The sequence below is a fragment of the Chenopodium album genome, chromosome 25 (genome assembly GCF_948465745.1).
Source record: "Chenopodium album chromosome 25, dcCheAlbu1.1, whole genome shotgun sequence".
In the NCBI taxonomy this organism is placed as follows: domain Eukaryota; kingdom Viridiplantae; phylum Streptophyta; class Magnoliopsida; order Caryophyllales; family Amaranthaceae; genus Chenopodium; species Chenopodium album.
Window position 1 is genome coordinate 16,872,349 of NC_137858.1, and position 17,560 is coordinate 16,889,908.

General features: G+C 35.5%; 2 protein-coding genes across 3 annotated transcripts; one reads left to right on the forward strand and one right to left on the reverse strand.

The window, feature by feature from the left end:
• Positions 1 to 96: 96 nt before the first annotated feature.
• Positions 97 to 6,160, reverse strand: LOC145614740 (origin of replication complex subunit 2-like). Of its 2 annotated transcripts, XM_081669810.1 has the most exons (7): positions 6,142 to 6,160; positions 5,588 to 5,722; positions 5,395 to 5,501; positions 2,411 to 2,543; positions 1,962 to 2,253; positions 737 to 964; positions 97 to 629 (listed from the first exon to the last, which is right to left on the reverse strand). In XM_081669810.1, the coding sequence occupies exons 2-7, from the start codon at positions 5,714 to 5,716 to the stop codon at positions 430 to 432; spliced, it is 1,089 nt and encodes a 362-aa protein (XP_081525936.1). In that variant the 5' UTR covers positions 5,717 to 5,722; positions 6,142 to 6,160; the 3' UTR covers positions 97 to 429. The 2 variants fall into 2 exon arrangements, with proteins under 2 accessions (XP_081525936.1, XP_081525935.1); XM_081669809.1 differs by lacking the exon at positions 6,142 to 6,160 and having other exon boundaries at positions 5,588 to 5,791.
• Positions 6,161 to 12,823: 6,663 nt separating this feature from the next.
• LOC145613805 (uncharacterized) lies at positions 12,824 to 15,757 on the forward strand. Its single transcript, XM_081668854.1, has 3 exons — positions 12,824 to 13,241; positions 13,330 to 13,575; positions 15,207 to 15,757. The coding sequence occupies exons 1-3, from the start codon at positions 12,824 to 12,826 to the stop codon at positions 15,755 to 15,757; spliced, it is 1,215 nt and encodes a 404-aa protein (XP_081524980.1).
• The last annotated feature ends 1,803 nt before the right edge of the window (positions 15,758 to 17,560 follow it).

A 17,560-nucleotide genomic window follows, 5' to 3' on the forward strand; every position in this document is an offset into this window, starting at 1 on the left:
GTGTGGTGGGTGGGTGTGTGTGTGTGTGGGGGGGGGGGGGGGGGGTGATGTTTGAGGTTTGTGAGGAACTAGTATAAACAGCCTAAAACAATAACATTCAAAGCAAATGGTAGGAGCCCTAGAGTTCATTAACCACCCACTCTCTAAAGAGCTTTAATTTACATTTACAATATTCTCCCAGTGAACGCTAGATTGACAATAATAGAGCCCATAATATTCAAATAAAAGCCTTATAAAACAGTACATAAGCTAAATACAAGCGAAGGGAAAGAAAATACATAAAGAAGACTAGAGGAGAGGTGGATTCTAACAACATGCCGCCAGCCAGTAAAACTCCGGTTCATGAACAACCATCATTTATACAATACATCAGTAAAATGCTACCCCGGCTGCTAATCCTGCTATCATATCGGTATTCTTGGCAAGAATCTATTGACCAATCTCCATCAACAGCTTCTCAATAGCTTCACTTGCAAGGGGAACATATAAGCAATCCTGCCCATCAGAATGTTTTCGAGTCTTCACCAACTCGTGATCTTTAAATTCCGTCAGGTGGGAGTTCAGAGTGACCTGACTACTCACAAGGAAGCGCTCCCGACAAATTGTGTATAAATCATTGACTGCCATCCCTGAAAGATTTTTTTTTTTTTCCAAGAGTTGAGAAAGAGTGTATTAATGAGAGGAATCAACAGCCTAAATCGCATATATTGGTGAATAAGAGCAAAAGGTTACTCACCTTCTTCATCAGGATGAGCCAGTTGATACTCAGCAAGAACTTTGAATACACTTTGGGCATTTGGTGTTAAACTTTGTAGAACTATGGCAGCTGTTTTCGCAGTTTGGCCACTACCGCTGTGCGCAAGAATCAGAGGATGGAACGTTGTTTCAACCTTGTATGGCGCAAAGGTTGGGACATGATGGCAGCACCAGTTGAATTGTGTGTGGACCATCTTTTTATCCCACACTGCCACCCAAGGAAAAAACAATGCTAGTAGTTAGGTCCTAATTCTAGTAATCAACTTATATCCATATGTAATAATAATCATAATAGTGCTAAATCAAGGAACATAATAACCAGTGGGTAAGCCACTCATATCAAAGTTAGCTGATAGCCAGAAATAATATGATGATAATAATCACACACTTGCATCCAGTAATTGTAATTATGCTTCATTGTTTGACAATAGCTTATATTGTAAGTGCAGCAAACTATTTTAACAATTTGGCAGGCAGAAACAGAAAAACAGAGCATGTGCCAGTTACATCAGCAGTTTCAAAATTGACATGATTGAAGTTTTGAAGAAAGTTGGAATAAAGGAAATATTTGTGAAAAAGCTAGAACATATAGATAACAGCTAATGGAAGCAGAAGGCAAAATGCCTCAGAAAATGATGCATTATATGTTTTGATCAAGGTTTTGAATCAATGATTTGATCGTGCATTATATGTAATATTGTAATGTAACCCTATGAATTTCAGAGAGGAATAAACAACAGGAGGGGTAAAAGAGAAAAGGTTAAATAATTAAGTAATTATGATCAAAGGATATACACTATCAATCAATCAATCAATCAATCAATCAATCAATCAATCAAAGCCTTAATCCCATAAAATATCAGTTTGGCTCATGTCATGGGATGTGACAGTTTTACACTGGCTGTCACCCTCACGGTGTGTTTGGATTGAAGGAAATGGAGGGAAAGGAAGGGAAGGGAAATTGAGAGATGGAATATCTTTCATTTGGATAACAAATGAGGAATAAAGGAAATTGGAGGGGAGAGAAATGGAGGGATTAAATTGTTGGAAATTGATCCCTCCAACAATGGAGAGATTTGGAAGGAAAATTCAACATTCTTCCCTCCCCTCCTCTTCTCCTCCCTCCCCTTCTTTTCCTTCCTCCTTTTTTATCCAAACACAGTGTTAAAGTCTCAAAGAGGAAAAAAAAGGATAATGATCCTTACACAATGATGCATTTACATGATCAATTGAAGCCACAATTCGAACATGAGAGCAAGCAGCCATCCGCGCAAGAAATTGCTGAGTGTCGGTATCCCGTAAACCAGGTCCATCAATATTATGAATTAGAACACACACGAAAGAATCATTTTCCTCTGCTAGTGACCCATCCAGAAAAGCAAAGACTTCATCAGTGGATTTAGAATTGTATGGTAGTTGAGCTTTAGACAAGCTTCCAGTTGTTTTCCTTTTGGATTTGATTTGATCCCATAAAAGTTCAGCCACTGCAGCAATGACCTGCAGTAAAGAACATTATTAAAAAGATCATGCTTACCTAGGGTCAAATGTGCACTTACAAACATGAGAAGGGGGAAGGTAAACGGTACACCTAGGAATCTAGGATGGAGAGAGAAGGTTTTCCTGGAGAGGAAAACATTTCCTCTGACCAATTTACCTGTTTGATATTTACTGATTGTAGATAACCATTAACTACAAGCACTGAGTACTCGGTCAAAGTCGTTGAAGCAAAATCTTCAGTCAAGGCTTTCTTTGATCCAAAACCATACATGAGAAGGCCAAACCCACACCTGAGTTAATGACATCAAATGGAAAACAGTGATGAACATAATCTTAATATGCCGTTTAAGTGTATGCCCATGACTCCATGTACTAGATCAACTAAAGAAAACTTAAAGCTCAATATGTCAGGTCTTGATAGATTGATCATTTGCAAACAATAATGGCAACATTCACTTTACAGCCTAGTGCTCCATGCTCCAAGTGTTCGAGTTAATTATTGTCACAATCATCTGAAAAGCGTTCTTTGAATTTCATCATCTGAGAATATTAGGTTAAAAGCTTTTATTTGCATCATCAAACTTACATCAAGTGAAGCACATTTGCCCTGACTTTTTGAGCATGGGAAGTAATGGGAAGACAATATGCAATACAGGTTTAGTGATCTTACTCTGCCATATCGGCTAAACTCTTGATTTATCTAAAGCTACATGATGATAAAAAGAATTTTTCCTGTTGTATAGTTGATAAACTTGATATCACTTCTCTAAGTATTGATTATTTTACAGCCAGTACCAAAGTTAAACAGCAGAGCCTCTCAACCAACCTCAAGAATACAGCAAAAACTAGGCAAAAACAGAAAGTTACAATCCAAGATCAAATAACAGAACAAAACATAGGGATAATGGCCCTAAAAATAGTTCTGAATTCCTATTCCTCCAGTTCCAATCTCCACACATTCACATCTCTGATCAACAAGTCACTCTAATTTATGCTTCAACTCTTAGCAATCCTTCTCTGAGAGAGCTTGAGATTTCAAGAGTATTATCCATTTAACAGAAGGTGTACTGCTAACTGTTCCTATTAAATTACAACACAGGAGAGTTGTGATCATTACTGATCTAGTGATTTTGACAAAGTCAGCCTCTAAGTATATATATTAACATATACAAAGTATATGGTAGTCAGATTGTCAGGTTAGGAACTTATTTTTTACTCCATTTCACTTACAACTAACAAGGATACATATTTCATGTAGCCTACTATAGTACAAGTAATATACAACAACAATTCAAGTTTTAACAAACACAGAGAACAAGGCAGGCAATATTATGCATGGATGTATGCCATCAAACAGAGGTGCTCATCAAAAGACCTCCAACAACTAAAGTAAAGTAAAATAATAGTAAAGATAAATGTCCCAATTTACCTTCCAATTTTCTTCGGGCAATAAAATATATAATAAAAAAGATGTTAGATGTAACAAAAATTAATTAAAAGTGAGTTGAGAATTTAGGCCATTTTTGGTTGAAGGGATTTGGCAGGAAAAGAAAAGAAAGGAAAAGGTTTTAATATATTCCCATGTTTGGTTTGATGAATGACATGAAAATTTAAAGGAAAGGAAGGGAAGTGAAAGGAAAGCCTCTTTACAAATTTTCAGCTTTCCTTTCCTCCCAAATTTGGAGGAATTTGACTAGAAAGAGAAAATAAAAGCATATTTCCTTTCTCTTCTCTTCCCTTCATTACATTTCATTTACCAAACATTGGAAATAAAATCTCCTTCTTTTCCCTTCTCTTCCTTTCTTTTCCCCTCCTATCCTTTCTCTTCTTTTCCTTTACAGTGTGTTTAGATAACATTAGAGGAAGGAAAAGAAGGGGAGGGAGGAGAAGAGGAGGGCAGGGAAAGGGAGGGGAGAGAAGAATGGTGAGTTTTCCTTCCAAATCTCTCCATTGTTGGAGGGATCATTTTCCTACAATTTAATCCCTCCATTTCTCTCCCCTCCAATTCCCTTACTTCCTCATTTGTTATCCAAATGAAAGATATCACATCTCTCCATTTCCCTCCCCTTCTTTTCCTTCCATTTCCTTCTATCCAAACACACCGTTAAAGAAAAAGTACTAAGAGAAAAGGATGGAATGAAGTAATGAACATAATGTTAACCCAAACATGGATATTGGGGCAATGTACAAGCATTCAAGGATATAGTAATGGCATCCATTAAAATTATTGCATAATCTAAAAGGCATTTGCACGATCTTCACATTTGCACATATTACAGGTTAACTTGTTTGCCATTTCTTGTTGAAAAACTTAATCACAAGCTGATATGCAACTGAGAAAGTCTTGTAAATGAATTAAAGAAAAGTGAGTAGGATAAAATCAGATCCAAATCAAGTTAAAAGACATAATTAATTTCCGGCATTGATCTTCATTTGTCTTAAATAATATAGCTCTACAATGACAGCAGATTTAAAGGCAGCATATAACTCTTGTACCCTCTTCCCCTCTTTCTATATTGTTCTCTACCAGCATGTATTTCAAATAATTATGTAACCAATAGAAATTGAAAGCGTCAGGTGTGTAATTCAGACCCAAATGGCCATATTAGAAGGCCAGGTTTTAGACATGGATACTCAAGATAGATTTCCATATGAAGCATCCTAATGCAAGACCTCAACTCAATACATATGGTGCTGACTGCTGATTCTGTTCTATAGAGAAATATAAAAAATAGTGCAGCGAAATACGTGCTTATACAAATAATGAATTAAGTATTAACGATGTTAGCCTCCTTACAAATTTGTGAATTAGGCTAGGTTTATATTGCAAATGGAAGGCCAAAGTGCTAAAAAAACATAGCTAATACTCCCTAGAAAGCCTCTTTCTAGCATTTATTATACACATAATAAAGAGAAAGGGGTTTTGTATTAAGAGATGGAGGGAGTAATAATTAGCCAGACCTATATAATATAGTTAGCATAAAATCATACAGGCATCAATTCCTATATCCCTAATCCATGAAAATATTGAGATCAACGAGAATAATAGCTATCTATTTCCAACTTCCTTAGGAGAACTCCCCCCCCCCCCCCCCCCCCCAACCCCCCAAAAAAAAAAAAGAAAAAAAAAACGAAATGTACCTGAGTTCAAACAACCAATCCTGATATAAACTCCTATAGCTATCCATCAATGCTTTAACTTCTTTTTCATGCTTCGGTTTGAGATCCATAGCCGCAGCTCTAAGTTCCTACAAGTGTACATTAATTTATACAATCAATCATTAAAACTATTAGGAGGCACACAACCCATAAATTTAGGAAGCTTTCGATATACCTCCTCAGGAACAAGATCAATATCAGAGAGTTTATGCCCTGATTTTTTGGCCGAAGTACCCGATTCTTTTGCCAGGAAGTAATTCCTAGAGAACCCAAAGTCCTCATCTTCCACATCATTGATATCCATTACCAACTTCAGGTAAACAAGAAAAACTAATAAGTCAGAAACCTCATCAAGTAATCAACCACTTAAGTAGATGATATACTCAGACCTTAATTTTTTTTTTTTTTTTTTCTCACAAGCATTTTAACAAACAGGTGGTGGTCACATTATATTCCATGAAAAGTTTCAATTTTTGTAATTATAAGCCCACCAAAATTGAAAATTTATAAGATATTTCTCCAACAACATTCAATTTACACCATACTAAGCACATAATCTGATGAATATAACTATTTTCTAATAATAATTCGTTTTCATTCCAAAACCCCAGATTCATTTCTTGTTTTATTTCACTCAATTACTTACAGCAATTTGAACTAAAACAAAATAAATGCAAGAGCAATCGAAAGTATTATACTGTAAATACGAAGTGTTAAATAAATACTTACCTAGAAGAGTTGAAGGCTGGAAGCAAACAAATATTGGTTGGATAGTGAGATTGAATGAAAATTGAGGGGAAATGATTATGGCACACCCTAAATTGATTTTGGAACACCCCTACGTGAGAGCACAGTTTTATATGCTCTTCTCACATAGGGGTGTGCCTAAATCAATTTAGGGTGTGCCAAAATCAATTCCCAAATTGAGGGATGTATCTTCAATCTCCCGTGTAAATCAACAAACCCAATTTATAGACTTTGCTCCTAGACCAGGTAAACATCTCGTTCGAATTGGATACAAGTCAATTTGGATCGGGTTGATTCAAGTCTGTCAGTATTTTTGTGGGTTGAATTAAGGTCGGGTCAATATTAGATCGGGTCATTAGATTGAGTCTAAAACCTTTAAAAGTCCAATTCGAGCACTATAGCTTAGCTACAGTATTTCCCTTGTGAATAGTAAAAAGTGGTGCTATTACTTTGGTGCCCTTGAATTTAGAGTTTTTCCTTTTTTGTCCTTGCTTGCTTGGTTTGTTTACTTCAGTAGTTACTCCAATTTTTACATGTTTGATGTACTACGTTACTGTTGTAATAGGTCCTCTTTGACTTTAGGCTTCTAGGATTGGAAAAGAGCCTAACATTTACTTGGGGAAGTAGTCTTAAGTCGGTTTTCTATTAAGTTGGTTGCCTGTAGATTGCTATATATATGTGCATTTGTTTGGCTTTTTGGGTCTAACATCTATGTTGTTTGGCGATTGAGGTAGAATTCTAGGACAGTTCTGCAGTGTAAGTGTCTTCTTATTTAATTAATTTTTTTCCTTCTCTTCCCTTGAATTTACCCTTTCTATTGGTTCATATGAAATTCGACAATGCACTAAATCCTAGACCATGACACATCAATTGGAGTATTGATTTAATGAATGACCCAAATTACTGATCATATTTAAGTTGATTATTCAGTTGGCTTTATGTTTTAATACTGCAAAATTTTCATGTATTCTTTTGTGTTGGTTGTTAAAACTATTATGGAATTTATAGTATCAAGTTGATATTGAGGGTGGCAGTGAATTTGGTAGTTTTGGGTTTGGTTGACATTTAAGTAGATAATTGTGTTTTATTAATGTTTTTATTTTATAATGCGTAATTTTCATAGATCCTTATTATAATGTGTTGGTTATGGAAAATAGTATAGTATTAATATTATCAAGTGGATATTGAGGTTGGCTCTATTGAGGTTGGCTCTAAATTAATTAGTGTGGGGTGTATTGTTTGGTTCTTGATAAATTGGACCTGATAATGTGTGTTTATTTTTTTGGTTGTCAATTTTCAGGTATGATGATTTACTTTCTGGTTTTGTCGTTGTTCGGGTTGTGTTCTTCTGAAGAAGGTAGCTTCCCCTCGCTTGATTCTTTTTCTTGTGTCTTGTTGGGTTTGCTTTAGTTTAATTATGCATTTTTGGGGATTAGTTTGTTGTCTAATAATTGTTAGCTTATGTTCAATTGTTATGATTGCTTGTGATGTGTTTGACTTAAATAGTCCCCTTTAAATGACCATTGTTATTAGGATCATGCCATAATTGTGTTGATTATAATGGACCATGGAAAATTTAGATTTTAAAAGGATATAGCATAGTTTGTTATGGTTTGGCTTGGATTTCTTCTGTGTTAGATTATGTATGGATTTTGAATGTATTAAAGAAATTGGACAATAAAGATTTATTTAAGTGTGTGTAGTCCTAAACATGAATGTTCCCATTATAGGTTATGGTTGTTCAGTTGAACAAGGTGTTTATCCCTTTTGAACCGCTGCTTAAAAAAATTACTGCTTGGCTGCAATTTCCACCTCCTGTTTATGCATTTGCAGATGCTGCTAGGAATAATGTTTGCCTAAGGATTAATGGACCAAATAGTGCATCTCGTTTTTTATTTTATGGTGGAGATGCCAGTACTGCAGCAGAATCCCATGAAAGGACAGCTCAAAAGGTTATGAAAAAACTAATTGGCCGATTTGGGGTTAAATTAGGTGGTTTCACATCTGATCATGTTAAGATGTTTCAATTGTGTATGAAGATGTTTAGGCACAAGTGTGCTTCTGTTGCAAGAGAAAAGAGAGAAACAAGATGCTAGTTCAGGTCAAGGGCCTAATGTACTAATGGAGAATGTTCATGTTACAATTAACTATGTTCAGTTCTTAGGCATAGTTATGAGGAAAACTGGTGCTTCTGTCACTCCTATAGAAACCACTTGGGTAGAGAGTTGTGGTTTTATTTCTTTGGTAATGGTTACTTTTCCTCGTGGCAATACTGGGATTGAGTGCATTTATAGTGATCCTTGCCCTGAAATAAGTATTGTTGAGCAAAGAGTTGCAAAGATAGCTATTTTTTTTCTTAACTTGTAAGTATAATCTGGAAATTGTTGATGCTAATTTTGGAGCTGCAGCTAAGATAAGTCGAGAATGTTGCCTCATGAGAGAAATTTATGGTTTTAAAGGAACATCTTGAAAGTCTACAGTAAGTTCCTAAACAAATTGACACCGTATCTTGTATACCTGATGACGGATTTACTACTCCAATTGGTGAAGATTCACAAGTTCCTGTCACCATTGTTCTTCCACACGATCTTGTTAAGTGTAAAAAGATGTTGGAGCTTTGTTATGTGAAGGACATGTGCGTAGGGACTTCTAATGGGATGGTGGCTGAAATTTGTAAACTAGAAGATGTATTAAGGCTGCTAGGTTTCGTTAGCTTATTTCATTAGCTGCTACGTTTAAGAATTATCTCAGATTTTATTAAGCTTTTTAGGTTGATGTGGTTTAGGCAATATCTCCTTGCTTTTTTTGTAAACCTTTCTCTAAATTGTATGGCTATTGTGATTCAGGCAGCATGTTCTTGCCTTTTTTGTTGTAAAAAAGTTTCTGCTTTGCATACATGAAACAACCTAGGTTGTATTATTTTGTAATGTTATTATATAAAGTATCAGTTTATTTGCTATGAACAATGTGTCCTTGCAAAGTACAATTTTGTTTGAATTAAAATTGTCTTTGCCTATTTCAAATTCTTGTATGTCAATCAATGGTTACCATAAGTAAATATATATTTGATTTTTGTAGGACGCACACTCATTTATTTTATAACAAGCCTACGCATTGTTTGGTTGCTACTTATAGTAATAGGTATTTGTTCAAACTCTTAAGTTTCATTACCATTGCATAGTATACAGTATACTTCTACATTGGCAATATTGTAGAATGAAAATGTTGGTTTTCAGACATGTGTATTTGTCTCTTAATAGATTACCACTCTAGGATACTTCAATTATCTAAGAATAGTTGCCATAGATTAAATCAGGCTGCACAAAGAACATCTCAGTCAGCATTTGCAAGGTATAAAGTACAATAATTAGTAATATTTAAAATGCCATATACCATCATTCCTAAAAATCGTTAACTATATTTTTTCCACAGCTCATCAGCAAGTAGCAATTCCATTGAAGTTCCATAGGCTATTAAGCCTCGAGTATCAAAAAGAAATCGCAATGTTACTGATCATATGGAGATGCAAGGACATGGGTATATGATTAATTAAGTTTCTTTCATGTTTGATTCCTTCCCTTTTCTTTTCCTGAAAAGTTTTTGCATACATTGTTGCATTATACTTACAATAACATTTCTAATCTTTATTATAGTGCCGAGGTAACACCAGCTAAAAAAAAACGCTCAAACACATTGAATCAGACTTCAGAAAGGTAATGACAATCAATCAAAACTATTTATGTATTATTGTTCTGTTTATAGACCTGTTCCTATTGTGTTGTTTTTAAGGCTATTACACTTTTGCTTAATAATATATTGGACTAATCTTCAATAGGTTAGATGGAATTGGTTCTTCAGTGAAAACGAGAACCTCTAAAATGAGTCGAAGTATCCAAGGATCTGCTCCATTGCTTCTACCTAGGGACAGTGATCAACGACATAATACTACTATATATTCCAAAAAAAAGGGGTTCTGCATGAGGGTAACAACTTAATTTGACCTTTGTGCTCTATACTTTACTAAATATGACATTAGTAGAGTATTATTTGATTAAAGTCTTTATTGTTTATGACATCTTTAAATATCCTAGCTGCTGCTATTGATCGTGAAATACCAGCACATCCTTTGAAATTACCTGTTCCTAACCAATGTGACAAGTGTAGTGCAAAAAAGTTTGCATTAGAGTCTCTTAATTTTGCTGTGGTGATGGAGAGATAGAAATTGTAGCAAATGAATATCCTCCTGAATTAGCACGCTTATTTACATCTCAAGATGAAGATGCTATACACTTTCGCACATATGCAAGGCTATATAACAACTTATTTGCCTTTAGCTCTATTGGTGGGAATTTATGATGCAAACACTTACAAAGGCATTTACGTCTTCAAGTTGCATGGGCAGCTATATCATTATGTTCCAGATTTATTACCTGAAAAGAAAACTCCTAAATATTTATAGTTGTATTTTTATGATGGCCAGCATGAACCTAATAACAGACTTGCTTGTTTTCCTGAGTTAAGGGAGGATGTGATTGACATTCCCATGGATGTCTCATTGCAAATCCATATGCTGCATTCTTTCGATCTTTAAAAGAAAGACAGGTCAATGCTGATACTAAGATTGTTCTGAATCGAAATACAGTATTAATTTAAAAAATTTATAATGCTCCTGTTGTAGATGATGTTGCAGTCATTGGGCCAGAAAATGCTTCAAGTAGCGAGAGTTTAAGTCCTCATATAATGGTTTATGGAAAATCAAATGAATCTCATTGAATATACCATAACTATTGCTGCTATGACCCACTGCAATATCCTTTGTTATTCCCTCGTGGTGAATGTGGCTGGACGCAAGGACTTAAAAAAAAGTCATGGAGGTTCAAGGCAAGCAAGCAGCTACACATACATATCCTATACAGTCTTGTGCTATACACACAGCTGAAGAGTTGCTGGAGGAAGAGGGAACACATATACATTTCTTATTTGCAGTCTTTAGTCATATTCTGTTATGTATATTATATCACATATATGAGACAATTAATGAATTTATTCTATATTTGTGTACATAGGAGCACACAGAAAGAACACTAGAGTAGATAAGTTTATTTCTCCACGGGAATAGTATGCTTATAAGCTCCAGATTCGCCCCAATAACATGTTGTTACGAGCTGGTAGATGCCTTCAGCAATATATAGTTGATATGTATGTGAAAATAAAAACACCTGGTTAGATTATTTTCATAACAATCAGGAAACCATCAGAGTTGATCTTTATCAAGGCATCCTTGATTCAATAGATTGTGGAGAAAAAGTAGCATACAATGTTGGGCGTAGAGTGATATTACCTCCAACTTTTCTTGGAGGGCCACGAGACATGAAGAAGACATATTTAAATGTTATGGATTTGGTTCAGAAATATGGTAAGCCTGATTTCTTTGTAACCATGACTTGTAATGCTAATTGGCCAGAAATTAAGGCTGAGTTAGCTGCAGGTGAATTAGCACAGGATCGACCTGATTTAGTTGCCAGAATCTTTAGAGCAAAGCTGCTTGCACTGAAAAAAGAATTTATGGAGAAAAAGGTTTTGAGCGAAGTTGCTGCAATGATCTATGTTGTAGAATTTCAGAAAAGAGGACTACCCATGCTTATTTTTTGATAATTCAGAAGCCACAATAAAAATTGAAATGTCCTGCTGACTATGATAGGTTTGTATAAGCTGAAATACCTTCTGCCAATGATACTATGCTACGAAAAATTATACTTGGACATATGATGCATGGTTCGTGTGGTGAATTAAATCCCGAATGTCCTTGTATGGGTACAAATGGGCTAAAACAAAATTGCAAGAACAAGTATCCAAAGCAATATGCAGCTGAGACGACAAATAACAAAGATGGCTATCCCTTTTACAGAAGGCGAAACACTGGAGAAAAGGTTAAGATCCGAGGAGCAGAGCTTGATAATCAGTGGGTTATTCCTTATAATCTATATCTGTCTATGCTATTTGATTGCCATTTAAATGTTGAAGTATGATGTACTATTAAGGCAGTAAAGTACTTGTACAAGTATGTATACAACGGCCATGACAAGATTTCATATACTATTGTACCTGATGCTACTAAACCTATTGAAGAGATTGAACAATATCATTCAGGAAGATGGGTATCTCCTTGTGATTTAGCATGGAGAATTTTTAGCTTTGACTTGTTTGAAATGTATCCCCTAGTGCTTCCTCTACAAGTGCACTTACCAAAAATGCAAACTATTCATCTGCACCCTCCTGAGAAACCGAATGATGTTGTTTCTAATTCAAAGCGTTTTAGAACTCAATTGACTGAGTTCTTCGCTGTAAATGTAGCTACTGAAGGTGGCACAGGTCACTTATATGAAGAATTTTGTGAACATTATAGTTGGGAACGAAGCAATAAACAATGGAAGCAGAGTTTATGATAGATTTTCTGTTGGCAGGTTAGCATTTGTTTTCCCTGCAGAAGGAGTGCGATTCTTCTTGCGCTTGTTGTTATTAGATGTCAGAAGTCCTACATTATTTGAAGGCTTAGGCACTGTCAATGGCCAAATCTATCCTACATCAAAGAAGCAGCATTGAAGTTATGCTTAATAGAGCATGATGATATAGCCAATCTAACTTTATCTCCTGTCAAGTTCAAATGCATGTTGCTTTCCGCCGTTTATTTGCAATCGTTCTTATGTTTTGTCAAGAAACCGATCCTGAAGCTCTTTGGCATAAATATTACTCTCATTTGTCTGAAGATTACCGCCTACAATTTCCAGATAATTCTCAGAAGATTCATTGCCTAATTGTGAGAACAATAGAACAGTACCTTGAAGCTATGGGGAAATCTCTTGCTGCTTTTGGCCTTGAACATCTCAATAGCCAATTTGATGAAGAGTTTAGAAGAACAAAAGATATAATAGATGCCTTAGATGCACTTATTCCAGAAGAATGTTTAAATTGTCGCTCAAGGTTAAATCCTAAACAAAATGTTGCGTGTACAAACATAATAATGCAATATGTTATGGACAAAAAACCTGGTGCATTTTTCATAGATGGTCCCAGAGGAACAGGCAAAACTTTCTTGTATAATTCTTTGTATGCATAAGTTCATCTTATGAATAAGATTGTTATACCTACATCAACATCTGGCATTGCAAGCTGCAAATATTCCATCAGGTCGTACAACTCATTCTAGATTTAAAATTCCAATTGATAGTGAAGCTTCTTTAGCCTGTGATGTTCCCAAACAAAGTAGCTTGGCTGCTCTTTTGAAAGAAGCAACATTAATAATATGGGATGAAGCTTCAATGGCCAAGAAACAAAATAGTGGATCACTAGATTTACTACTACAAAATCTATGTGAAAATAAGGTTTTGTTTGGTGGAAAAATTGTGGTATTTGGAGGTGATTTCTACCGGTTGTGCCTCATAAGACAATGAAGGAAGCAGTTGAAACTAGCATTGTTACATCATATTTATGGCCTGAATTCATAAAATTCAAATTAACAGAAAATATTAGAGCTCGAGAGGATTTATTGTATTCTGCGTTCTTACTTGCTGATATGTCTATTTTATATAGTGATTTACCCCCGTCCCTTGGTCATAATTAGTAGTGTTTTTGGCTCTTTCGAGCCACTTTTATTACTAATTGGTGTTTTCTAGTGTTTTCGTAGTTTTGGTTGAGTTTTGTAGCAATTGCGCTTTTGGAGCATTTTCTCGGGTTTTCATGGAGCGACTACGGAAATTAGGGGAACACGACCATATTTGAAGCACAAGGCCGATTAGAGTTATCAAGCTAGTGATTAAGGGCTCGGTAATCGGAATACCGAGGTATTTGGACCAAGTATTCAAGACCCGAAGAGGAAATCCGGATTGGGCCGAAGAATCGAGCCCAATCGAAGTCCAAGCCTCGAGGTGAATTAAGGGCCCGATCGGGCAAGCTTAGCTCGATCGGGCGTGGCGTGCAACAAATGGCTGGTGCGTGGCCATAGGCGCGCCCGATCGGGTGAGCTGCTAGCTCGATCGGGCGCGGCTGTTGAGAAAGGCATTGCGAGAAAAAGGCGCGCCCGATCGGGCGACCCTTAGCCCGATCGGGCGCGTGTTTCTGGAAGGGGAAATTGTGTCGAGCAATTAATCTCTAATTAGGAAGTTGTTTAGTCTTTGTTTAAGTAAGTTTTAGGATTATATTTTTCACTTACCTTCTCTCTTAGACTTTCTCTCTTTACTTAGTTTATTTTCTCTCTCTAGATTTTCTCTCAACTCTTTTCCTTGTTCTTAACTCCACTTTGTAATTTCGTCGATTCGGTAACGATTTCTTCCTTAATTATTTCAGTAATTTTATTCTTTTAATTTCTTATGGCTTATTTAATTGCTTTGCTTAGTTTAGATTTAATTATGTCTGAGTAGTTTAATTCTAGGGTTTATGGGGATCCATAATTAATATGAAGGTATAATTTGTTATTATTGATTATTGATATTGCATGATAATTTTTTATTAAATTGTTTTAATTCTTTGCAATTAGATTATGAATCGAGCAGATGTAATTTGATTGTGAATGTTTAGCAATATTGAATTGATGAATCGAGCAGATGTTAATTTGATATTAAATGCTATTTTCAATAGGAACTTAAATCTAGTAAATTGTGAGAGCCTGTTAGATCTATGTTGATTAATAAATTGCGAGAGCCTGTTAATCATGTTATTTGTGCAATGTTGGTTGTTGTTTGTTATGTTTTATCCCGGAATATTAATTATTGGTGAACCTGTGACCCTAGTCCTCCTTGTTATTGATTTTCTCCCTAAACTTGATCTCCGTAGTATAGTTCCTTTTTACAAACATCAAATTGTTTAATAGTTTAGATTATTTTAATTAATTAGGAATAGAAAGACCAGTTTTCCTGTGGATTCGACCCTACTTCCCTATCTACTTTAGTTAGAGGACTTAGATATTACTTTTGATTAGGGGATACGACTTTACCCTGTCATTTGCCTTGGGCAATGGTGATCTACAAGACACTGAAGCTGCTTTCATACAGTTGCACAGACTTTTGAAAATAAAACAGATCTAATCTATGATCTAACAAGAGCAACATTCCCTGAGATAACTGAAGGTCACTTTCACCATGGCGCTTTTACGAAGAAGGCTATTTTGACACCACTAAATGATGATGTAGATTCTATTAATTCCTTCATGATTAATGACTTTCCTGAGAAGCCTGTCACATACAAGAGTTTCGATACCATGCTAAATGACACATGCAATGTCTATCCTACAGAATTTATTAATAGCCTTTGCCTAGGAGGAATGAGTCCTCATGAACTTACATTGAAAGAAAATTGTCCTGTCATATTATTGAGGAATTTGCTTCCTTCTTTAGGGTCATGCAACGGCACTCGACTTATTTGTAAGAGATTTTTCCCCAATGTTATTCAATGTGTCATTGGTGTAGGCCAATATAAAGGAGAAGAAGTTTTCATTCATAGAATTAATTTGAGGCCTACTGGTTCAACCAACTATCCATTTCAATTTGAAAGGAAGAAATTCCCTATCAAGTTAAGTATCGCAATGACAGTCAATAAGTCTTAGGGACAAACACTTAACCAAGTGTCGATATATCTGCCTCAATCATGCTTCTCTCATGGACTGTTATACGTTGCTTTGTCCCGTGCCAAAAAAGCAAAAGATGTAAGTGTTTTCTCTGCCAAGCCTCCTGAACAGCATGCACCAAAGACTATAAAGAATATTGTATCATATGAAGTCTTAAGGCTAGTAGGTATTGCCAATCATTATTCAGAAAAATGCACTTGAATCTAGAATATAGCAGCAGTAAGCATAAGGTATGCAGCTATTAGATACCATCATATACATGTACATCTATTGTACTGCAATTAATGTTGGATTTGTTATAGTAAAGTATGTGGCAAAAGAGAATGTTCCAGCTTGTAAGATATTTTTTTAGTAAAAACCTTCCATTTTGCTTGGCCAAAAATATCAATTCATGTTTTGTTCTATCTCTTGTTTTGCAGAATTCCTTGAACTTCATCATTACAAATTTGTATGCTTTTCTTTATATACTAGAGCGGTTTCAGGTATATTTGTTCTTATTTTATCATTATATATATTGATATTTTTTTTGTTACTTTTCTGATCATTCCTAAAATTTAGTGAAAATATAATTATTTTAGATTTTAGGGGTTTTGGTTGAATTTGATACCCGTGTTTGGAATTGTGTTGTGTATGTAAGATTTTGATAAATGACTTAGTCTCACTTCCGGGAAATTATAGTACTAATGTGAAGTATGAGGAAAGCACCTTGTGTTGTGTAGTCATTTAGTGCAGTTTCATCGAAGTATGGCGTGTTCTTGTTGACTTTGAGGGTCTAAACTGCATTGAAATTTTGTTGTAATATCCTTATAATGTGTTATATGTTGTTATATAGGGTGTCTGTCCTAGAGCGGGTGTAATTTTACACACTCACATTTGCTTCACAATGTGGTCAGCTAATGATAAATGGGGAGGGAAATTAGAAAGCGTGCAAAGTGTAAATAAAACTACACTCGGGTGTAGGATGGAAATTGCAGCTGTTACATGAGTGGTAGTTGTGATGACATAAGGGTTTTCCTACTCAAAAGTACTGTACTTTTTAAGATAGAAAGGCAATTCATTCATTAAGGATAATCTAAGTCCACCAACAAGAGCATAATAAGTATGATCAAGCCATGCCTCACACATCTAGCATCACTACTGTTTCTAAGCATCAAAATCCAAAAACTACAAATCATTTCTGCATTAATATTGTAAGCCAACATAACAAAAGAGAAGAAAACTGCTCCAATGTAACCAACTGAGTCATGCAACCACTAAACTTCAGTGATGATGCAGCTAGATACTCCTTATGATGTCCTCCTCATAAGCACTCTTAGCACAAGTAGGAGCTTTATCAAAGAACCTTGCATTTCTTCCTTGCTGGATAGCAATTTTAGCAAGGCTAGCTATGAGCCACCCTATTTGCTTCTCTAGGCACATAACTAAAGGAAAACGAGCATCCTTTGTTGAGGAGAGCTTGCATATCCCTTAGAATCATAGCTAATTCATGCGTTCCCTGCTAGGCACATAACTAATGGAAAAGTATTGTACTTGCAAGAAAAAAGAACTATTGATTTACTTGGTATACGATATACTCTAGGTAGTTCCATGTCAAGAGTGTTTTAGTAAGTTCACTATGTTACAGATTGCACATTTTAGGAAATTTGCTATATAATAGGTATAATCCAAGGTGGATCTTTGTTGATCGTTCACTGAACAAAACGCAACCAATCCATAGAGTATTGGGTTTGCTTGGCCTACCTAAACTCAAGCAGTTCTTTGTCAAATCAACCTAATGAGCTG